General features: G+C 50.5%; 1 protein-coding gene across 1 annotated transcript; it reads right to left on the bottom strand.

Annotated features, from left to right (window-relative positions):
* Nucleotides 1–5,012: 5,012 nt before the first annotated feature.
* On the bottom strand, nt 5,013–9,679 carry UTP11 (UTP11 small subunit processome component). The gene is made up of 8 exons (XM_051770958.1): nt 9,517–9,679; nt 9,359–9,420; nt 9,109–9,211; nt 8,755–8,868; nt 7,608–7,701; nt 7,226–7,356; nt 5,899–6,009; nt 5,013–5,298 (listed from the first exon to the last, which is right to left on the bottom strand). Exons 1-8 carry the CDS (start codon nt 9,577–9,579, stop codon nt 5,215–5,217), a joined length of 762 nt encoding a protein of 253 aa, XP_051626918.1. The 5' UTR covers nt 9,580–9,679; the 3' UTR covers nt 5,013–5,214.
* Nucleotides 9,680–10,025: the final 346 nt, after the last annotated feature.

Below are 10,025 nucleotides of genomic sequence, written 5' to 3'. Positions count from 1 at the left end.
GGCTTTAGGGGACTCAACTCCTCTGCTCCCAAGCTGTCCCAGGAAAGGATAGCAGATCATTAAAAACTCTGAGGAGATACTTGGATTGGAAAGGCAAGCAAAGCAAAGCAGCCCATGGTGTTATGTAATGCAGCTCTGTTGAAACAGTGCAGGAAAGTTGCCTTGTGCCAATAAATCAGGCAGCAGCCATGGAGGAGCAGATGTGAATCACACCTTGCTTCATATGCCCTGCAGTGTTTTCACTTATTGTTCCAGTTTTAAAGATTAATGGCACTCAGAGATGAGTATTATCTACGCTTCCATTTCATACTCGTTATCAGAAGAGCTTTTTTCAGCATAATTAACATGGATCAAATTTTCCAAGTGACGTGGCAGACTTGCTGCTGTTCCTTGGCTGCTGAGGATGCCTGGGACATCCCACTGCCCCAGCTACCCACAGCACCCTGTAGCCTTTAAATATGGAGGGAGAAGGGGCACTACTGAGATGGCAGCTGCTGCAGCACAGAAATGGGGATTCCCTGACCTGGACTGCCAGGAACCCTCCTGTTCTGCCACAGCACCCCTGCAGAGCGCAGGGCTGTGAGGGGCTGACGGCCTCTCTGTTCCTAAACAGGAGAGGAGGAGGTTCTGACTGCGGTGGGTAGGCTGTGGCCAGGTGCTGCTGCTCACCAGCCCAGGCAGCAGCAGCCCCGAAGCCCCAGTGCTGGGGCACAGGCAGATCTCTGCTCTGGGCTGCTTCATGTTATCTGGGCACTGGTGCCTGGTGCTCAGCAGGAGATCAGGGCATGGAGTATTTGATGCCTGGAGGAGTAATGGAGGTGGGTTCTCTGTACCAGGAGCCCAGCCTGGCTGTGAGGCAGGAGGGCTGGGCAAGGGTGGAGGTGGAATGGGAGAGCTGGAGGAGGTGGTGGCTGGGGAAGGGAAACCTGCTGGCATCTTCCAGGACTGCCAGGGTGTGCATGTGGCTCGTGCACACTGTGTGTGCTGTGCCCCTTGCAGGGCTCTGTGTGAGAAGTGCAATGGCCTGAGCTGGGGAGGGCTGTGTCTGCCTGCAGGGGGGCATTGGTGGGGAGTAGGTGGGCTGTGGGTTCTTGTGTGAGGCTGCCACTGGTCTGGAGAAGCCCAGGGAGTACAGTGCTGAGCTCCCTGCTACATCCAATCAATCCATGATCGTTTCTATCATGAAGATAAACTGGCCATTGTTGCCAAAAATAAATGTTAGTGTTCCAAATCCACACTTCAATAGCACCAGCTCATTAGAGATGCATATCATTTGGCTCCAGTCCCACACCTTCCAGCTCGTTATAAATATGCAGTTGCTGCTGGCTCTACCCCAATCATCTCTGCAATCAGAGCTTTTAATTAGGTTAATTAAATTGTATCAAACCTCGCAGGGACGCAGTTCACTGATGCTGATGAGGCAGCCAAAACAGACCTTAACTCTAGCTCTAATGAAGGCCCTGCTGCAGCTAATGACAATGCATAATAAATTAGTGCTTCCCTAGAAAGGTGCATCAGGGCTTGTGCTTTGGTAAATGATGATCTATATGCACTATCTCACTATTGCAGTCTCTAGGTCTGCCAAGCCAGGGACATCCTGGGAATATGTTTCTCTAAGTAATGGGCTCCTGCCTGCTCGAAGCACTGCTACTCACCTGGGTTCTCTCAAGGCGCTAACGGCTTCAGGTATAGAACTGTGAGACAACAAAACAAATATTTGTTTCTTTCACCTTGCCCAGCATTGAGTCCACTCTTGATGCCTGGCATCTGCCAACAGAGGCAGCAGGAGATATTTATTTATTTGAAACCTTCTGTAATGGAATTTGGGCAGGAACATTCTGTTTGAAGGGAACTGAATGGCTGTGTCCAAGCATCTGGCAGCAGGAATGGGGACAGTACCCTCTGCCCAGGCTTCAGACGTTTACAGCTCCCACGCTGCTCCTCATTGGGTGGGGAAAAGTCCAGGTGGCCAAGGAGCCCATGGAACAGAGAGGTTTAGGGCAGCCATGCTGAGCAGCAATTAGTCATTCCTGATTTACATCCTGCTCTTTCAACTCCCTGCTGTGAAGCTGCTAAGGCTTAAGTGGAGGAACTCCACCACCCTTTTCTCCTTGGTGCCCTTGGGCAAGACACCTCAGCTGAACCTGACTGCAGGGTCCTGGTGACAGCAGGGCCCAGGCAGCCAGTCCTGCAGCTGGACACCACCACCCCCCTGGTGACCCCAGAACAGCAGCATCCGGAGGGCGAGTGGGAGCCGCTGGGCTCGTGGTGAGTGGAAGATAACACGCAATGCAGCACCTGCGAGTGGTGGGATGGGTGGGATCAGAGCCTCCTCTGCTGAAAGAACAGGGCATGGGGGCCTCCAAAGACTCTGGGAGTCCTTCTGGCTGCCACAGCGCATGGCCATTGATGCAGACCCTGCAGTGGCTGTCCAGGGGGGCTTCTGAGCCTCCCTAGGCACGTCAGCTTCTGTTGCTGTGCCCCAGGGATCCCACTGTGCTCTCTAGCCTGGTTCAGGCTCAGAACATGAGGCCTACAGGAAACCACCTGAGAAGCCTAAGGGCTGGTGATGGTTCTCCTGCTAGTAAAATATATCGTTGCAGCTGCCTAGAGATAATCCTGCAAGCGTTTTAATATAGTCTGCTATTAACTTTTATAGACAGTCATTATCAATTGAGTTCTTCAGTTTGAACAAGGAATTACATGACATTATTATACAGCACAATATCATTCTGAGTCACCTGAAACCTGAGCTGTGAATCTGTGGGGTATTTTGATATCTGTATGATATCTGTATCTTTCAAGCTGCAAGGGATCTCCTTGCTAGAGAACCTGTTGGTTCAGCCTTTGATGCTATAATCAACACAAACAAAAAACAGCTGTAGGCAGTTTCTCGGGCCATCCCCATGAGGGCCCAGCTAGAGGATGGCAGATCCCATCGATGTCTCGCTTCAAATCCTGCACTGTGGCCAAGTGGGCTGGGTGTTTGGTTCAGTTATAAGGTATTGGCTCTTTCCAGACCCTTGCAGAAACATTTCAGTGGTTTAGGATGAGGAAACCAAGCTAAAGGCTTTGGGAATCAGACCAAGAGCAAGGTCTTTGAGAAGGTGTATTTTTTTCCTGGATGCCATTGGGAGCTCTGCAAGGCAGCAGGTGTGAATCAGCCCTGTCTGCTAAGGCAGAAGTTCAGAGATCAGCACCCACCAAATCTTTCACCATTGCAGGCAGGAGTAGGTAAAACATGTTTGTGCATGAGAGCAGGCACCTCCTTTCAGTCTGTTGTGGTCACAAGGTGATAAACTGCTCCACGGCCCATGGGATTTGTACCCAGGCTTTGGCAGTCAGGGTCCGGCAAGAAGCCTGCTCAGTGTGACACCACAGACATAACAGTGCTCTGGTTTCCCTGTGTTAAGACATTCGTGGCTTCCCAGGGAAAAGTAACTTGGAGCAGGCACCATTTTTGCTCCCGAGGGCCCATACAGTGAACACAAGGCTGTGTGTCCTGTTGGGAGCTCAGTGGACACCACTACCCCCAGGATGAGCAGTGTGGCCCTTGACCAGTGACTGCTCAAAGCCTCACAGCTGCCCACTGCATCCCACAGAACCTCACTCCTTATGGGGAGAGACGCCTCTCTTCCCGGGACTGGGCAACTTGCACCCATCCCAGCACTCGCTCTGAGTGGGGCAGAGGCTCATAAAGCACTTTTCGCATCAGGCAAACCCTGGGCCTGGCCAGGCTGTTGCTTTTCGATCCCTGCCACAGTGATTCCTTCAGAGTCTCCCAGAGGAATTGGTGTTTTTCTCTCCCATCCTTTCCAGTAACGCTCTGGATGCAGGTAAAATTACTCAAGGACAATGATCAAGTATTTATCCGTTTGAGCTCAGTCTCAAAGACATTTCCCTTCACAGACAGCAGCCGGTGCGGCGGGGCCCCTGAGGTGCGCTTTAGAAGGACTAAAAGGTGCCGAAGCCCCGCGGAGGGTCGGGGGCTCGGCGGGCCCGGCCCCGCTCCCCTCAGACCGAGCCCGCGGGTCCCGCCGCGGGGCGTTGGCGCCCCCTGCTGGCCGAGCCCGACCAGCGCCTCCCGCCGTTCCCGGCGCTTTTCGCTTTTCCCGGGAAAAGCTCCGCGGCGTTCGGCCCTTTGTGTGTTCCCGAGAGGAGGGAGGAGGTGAACCGTTCTCCCCTGCGGGTGTTTGTTTTCCCTTCCCGATCAGCCGGCGGTTTACAGCCGTTACAGAACCTGCATGCTCTAGGTTCTGCAGAGTCCCTGGATGCTTCCCTGGGAAAATTCACCCCACGGTTGTTGCCAACTTGGAAATCTTTGCAATAGCAGGACTGTCTGAAGCTGCATTCAAGCACGTAAAAACATCACATTTCATCGCTGAGAAGCTGGGAAAACTCCGATGTGGGAAGGACCTAAGGAAGGACCTAAGAAGTGCATCTTTTTCTTCTTACCCCCTTCCAGGCCACGTGCTTCTTGCTGGCAATGACAGCGGAGAGAGGCAAAAAAAAGGAATGCTCACGCCGAGGCTCTCTGGGCATGCCTGGGCCACTCCAGGACACTCAGGATGTGTCTGCACATCCCCCCCATCCCTGGCACTCCAGCTGGCACAAAGAAAACGCAGGGGGCAAACCCTTGTCCCACGCTTGGCTGCTGCACTGTCTCTCCCTACACAGAATTTTAGTATTTTTTTGAACTGAGGCAACTCTGGATGCACAGCACAGGAACTGCCTGACTTCTGCACACAACGGAGTAGTGGGAGAACGAGAGGGATTGGGGAATATTGGGGGAGTGACTAGAGGGTGATTCACCTTTAACTCGCACGAAAAGACAGCTGAAAAAGCTGATCTGAGCTCTCATGGGTTTGGACAGGTCGTGGTCACCCCCAGAGCTGATGCTGACAATCCCAAAGCGCCTTCCCAGTCCCAACCCACCTCCCCTGTGCTCCACTCCAACCTTGACTGGTCACAGATTGTTTATGGCGCATCTTGCCAGGACACTCAGACACCTCTCGTGGATCACCACCATAAATACCAAGAGAACTGATTTATTAATCAGTTAGATATAACACATTATGGCTACCACAGGCCCACAGTAATTTGTTTGAACAAACTGCTGGGCTGCAGGGAAAAGCAGGCTGGCACCAGCCCTCCTGCAAGGGAGAAGCCCCCTCCTTTCTTAGCAAAGACTGTAACAATTTTTCAATGGAATGGCTAACGCTTCCGCTGAAACTTGAATTTGTAAATAGCTGGACCAGTTGTTGTTTCTTTTTTCACCTTTACTTTATGAGTTTTGTCCTGGAAAAAAGAACAAATATTTGCTGGCATGCAAGAAGAAAAACACCCCACCCAATCTTATATAAATCAGTCCCTGTCTGGGTCTGACCATTAGTGAAAAATGGTCACTTTGAACTGTTTAGGAGGGAATTATAATTTCATCTGCTCTTTTCCCCTTTAGGCTGTCAGGCACAGTCTGGTTTGCTCAAAAGCACCAGTGAAAAGGAGTTTCCGATTGAGACAAGTAATTTTTGCGGTCATTCGGATTTTTAAGAGTTTCTTGTAACCTACAGAAATGGTTCCTTGCCTCTGACTCCTGAAAGTATTCATTTAGTGCTTGAGAAATTACTTGTGAGCACAATTTCACAGTTGAGTCTTTGTCCTTGCTCACAAGGTGAGACTTGGAGTAGCAGATATAATTTACTGGAATGCTTCATCTCCTTGCTTTTTCCATACTAAAAGAGGATTACTTATCTTTAGGAGTTCTCTGGAAGTGTCACTATAAAACCAGAATGAAGAAACATATACAACACACATATATATATACACAACAACATATACAATACCAGCCCCAACGACCTTAACAGAACAGATTTGCAGAATCAGGACCAAATCCCTCACCAGGAGATCTTTCCGTGTCTGGATTTTCTGTGTGATGACAAACATGGCCTTCTCTCTCTCGATGCGCTGCCTCAGGAGGTCATACTGGTTCTTCCTCTGCTGGGCTAATTTCTGCAGGAAAAAAAAAAAACAAAACTGTTTTAAGACAGAGATGGTCTAAATCTTCTGAATTTCAATGTTGAGTACATGAGAACATTAATTATTAAACTTCCTAATTAAAACCACTTTATCCACAGGAGGGGGAAAAAAATAAGGTCAGACCAGAGACCAATTCCTGAAGTGCTTAGAGACTGCAGAGGCCCCTCAAAATGCAACTTGTTGGGTCACGTTTGCCTAACAAGAGTGGATGGCTTTCCCAGCACAGAAATCATATTACTGCAGGTGTGATTTAAGTAATTAAATTCAGGAGAACAGATCCCAACATGCTTAAAATATGACTCAGACATTTAGAAGAGAAAACTTGTCAGTCTATGACTTGTCCAACTGCTTTAGTTACAAGCCAAACTGAAACAGGCAGGAGGAAAGGGACCACAGGGTGTTTGTTATCTGACATCTGAGTCAGAAAAAACAGGTTACAAATTTACCAGTTGGCAATTTTAAGACAACTATTTTTACCTCACACCAACTTATACTCAGAGACTGTCCAATAGATCTGAACTAACTGAACAGTATCTACAGCCTTAAAGCTGTGTAGCTACTTCCAGGACAAAACTGCTGTGATACTGTGATACAGTAGCAAAGCTGATTGCATAAGCAATTAATGCTGAAAAAATCATGAAACAATTCAAATTAGGAAAAGGAGGAAGTAAGACTATAGCTTAAATGGCTTCAAGAAGGAAAGGGGGCAGACTAATCTCTAGTCACGTTGGGCTCCGAACCAAACTGAAAAATACCGTAAGATCAGAAACCCAGCAACAGAAATATCTGTGATGGAATAAACTTCTTCAAATACCTATTCAGGTGTACAAGGGTTTTGTGATGGTATGATGGAAGACTCAACAGTGGATGCTGAAAAAAAAATGACACTTAAAACTGCCTCATCAGACCCACACCACTCTGTTCCGGCCTGTACATCACAACTTGTGATATATAACCCCCCATGGACTAGAATGCACTGAAAGAGCTCTCCTCGTCAGTCCAGATCTGACTGCAGCCTCCAGGCACTTGGTGATTAAGTGACATCCACTACTGCCTTGTATCACCAATAAAAGTTTAAGACAACAGAACAATTTTGTTCTCTTCCACAACAGTGCAATGAATCCTCTGTAGTACTTTTTATATGAGATGTAAAACAAGAAGAGCTCTGAAATACAAACAGTGGCAGTACCTTTAGGTGGGCAGGATCAGTAGCTCCCTTTAGTGTCTCTCTCTGCAGCGTTGCAATGGTCGGTCGGTTGTACACTCTGTCTATGAGTTCGGGAACAGTGTCCAGCTGAGTGGCAATATCAAACTCCTGAACTATAAATAAAAGGAAAAAAAATTAAGAATATACTCCCATGGACTCCTTTGCTCAGCAAAACTTCCATACATATTGCTACAGGAGCCCCAGCAAAATGACTCCTGCAGAACTGACATCTCAGCTACTAACCAAAAGGGATTTCTAGAACACCTGAATTCTTACTCCTGGGGAAAAAGAAAGTCTCTTTTTATGAAAGCACACAATAACACGTGACAGAACTAGTTCTCTGTCAGCCCCGTTCAAGCCTCACCTTCGCGCTCAGTGTCCACGAAGAAGAGGTGCCGGGCCGGGGCGCTTCCCGCCGCGTCCAGCAAGTGGAGCTCTGCCTTCAGCCGCTCGATTTTCTGCGGGAAGCACAAGTTTGGCCGAATTCGGAGCGAGTAAAATCACGTCTCCCCCGAGGACATTTCTGTCTGTTCCTCGAGGATACACACACCTGAACTTCTCCTTCCTTTTTCATCTTTAAAAACACATCTGATCTATATTTATGACATGTCTTCACGACCTTTGCAGGCAGAGGGTCACAGCGATTCCCGCTGTTACCCAGCCAAAATTCACACATCCAACTGCAAAATGGAGCATTCTGTATGGCAAAAGGGAACGATTGCCATGTAACCACCAGAAAAAGCATGAAGGCAAGTCCAAAGCTGGCTTGCTTTGATTTTTTATCTGCAGTGACAAGTTGATTCTGATTTGTACATCAACATCAAAATACACAAGGCTTTCAGAAGAGGACTGTATTTCCGTGGATTGCCTGCCTACCATATTCCAAAAACCCACCTGAGATTATTCTCCTCAACTGGGAGACCCTCTCACTCTCTATAATTTCCTGGCAGAAGGGTGGGGCCAGGTGGAGGTCGGTCACTTCTCTCAGGTAACAAGTGACAGGACAAGAGTAAACGGCCTCAAGCTGTGCCAGGGAGGTTCAGGTTGGGTATTTTCAGGGAAAATTTCAACTCAGAAACGGTGGTCAAGCAGTGTAACAGGCTGTCCAGGAAAATGGTGGAATCACCTTCCCTGGAAGGGTTCAAAAATCATGTGGCTGTGGCACCTGGGGACACAGGCTAGTGGTGACCACAGCAGTGCTGGGTGAACAGTTGACCTGGTGATCTGAAAGGGCTTTTTCAACCTCAGCAATTCTATGATTTTCTTACGAACATGTAAAGCAGGGGTACATGTTTAATGTCTGAAATTTACATAAAAATGATCATATTTTTTAATAATGCAGGTGTCATTTTTGATATTCATCACACCTTTAGATTCTGTATCTAGCACTTCACTGACATTTCCATTGTCCTTTCCAGTATTGTACAAATCAGATTTCACTAAACAAATGCAATAACCAGCAACAACGACAAGAACAACGCTGAAAAAAACACCAAAGAGTGAGGTATTACCTTGGCTTCTGCCACTCTTTTCATTTCTACGTATTTAATATCCTGCGTCCTCATCAACTTCACCTGCTCCGGGGTCACTTCATCCTTTGGCTGCTTTATTACATGGACTCCATCCTACAACCAGACACATACAGCACTTACCGACAGCCCATCCACCCGGAGTGCACTGCTGAGGCCTGATAACAACAGCAGAACTTCTTTGTCCTTTGCCCCTCATTTTCTTCAAAGCCTTCCACAGGCACCAAACCAATTTTGCTAATTTACCTCCTAATTCATAAATTAAAATCAAAACAAGATGGGGGGGGGAAATGTTACTTAGAGCAACAGAGCATTTAAGGCAGTGGAGCTTCTCACTTTGAGCTCTGCACGTATCATTTTGAAGTAGAACTCATCAGGGTTCTTGTCCAGAGCTTTCTTCTGCAGCGCTCTGAGAGCATTCTGCTTCTTGTGGTAGTCACTGGGGAGAAAAAAAACAGCAATCAGGAGTTGTTCAGCAGTTTCTCGGTGTTCACAGCCCCGGTGAGGGGCTGAGTCCTTCCCAGCGATGGTCCGAGCTCGGAGACAGCGCAGGGAACGGCTCGGGGCCCGGAGCGGCCGCACTCACTGTGCGCGGAGCCGGTAGTCCTTTTTCTTCTCCAGCAAGCCCAGCTTCGTCCGAGCGGCGGGCTACGGAAAGAGGGGGGCGTGAGGGGGCCGGGGAGCGGGAGGGGGCCGAGAGCGCGGGCGGCGCGCAAGGGGCCCGGCCCAGCCCGGCGCACTGACCTGGGCCCGCTCGCGGTGCGGGCGCTGCCGCGCCTTGGCGGCTTTCCTGAAGGCGGCCGACATGGCTTCGGCGGCTGCGAGGGCCCGGCCCGGGGGTCGCTCCCGCTCTCAGGGCCGCGCGGGGACACGCGGGCGGCGCGCGCCGGAACGGGCGGGGCCTGGGCTCAGGGGCCGGAGGCGGCGCGCGCAGCCCCGCCAGGCGGCGCTGTCGCCGTGGCGACGGCGGGAGCGCGCGCGCGGCCCCGAGCGCGGCCCCGCGGGGACCCCGCGCGGGCGGGTCCTGCCGCCCCTCAGAGCTCCCCAGGGCCCGTCCCGTCCCGTCCCGTCCCGTCCCGTCGGCAGCGGCGGGAGCGGGCGCTGCCCTCCCTCGGAGCTCCCGGTCCTGCCCACGGGAGGCGCCTCAGGACGGGGCTCATCCCGCTGCCGGGCGGGTGGGACCGCTCCGCTCGCCCCCGGTCGTGGCGAGGCATCGCCTCCCGCCGCCCCAGCGCTGTGCGGGGCGGCACCGG

This window comes from Manacus candei, unplaced genomic scaffold (genome assembly GCF_025592945.1).
Source record: "Manacus candei isolate 608988 ecotype Guabito, Panama unplaced genomic scaffold, ASM2559294v1 h1tg000127l, whole genome shotgun sequence".
In the NCBI taxonomy this organism is placed as follows: domain Eukaryota; kingdom Metazoa; phylum Chordata; class Aves; order Passeriformes; family Pipridae; genus Manacus; species Manacus candei.
The sequence above is the reverse complement of the archived record's forward strand: the minus strand, read 5'-3'. Positions and strand labels throughout refer to the sequence as shown.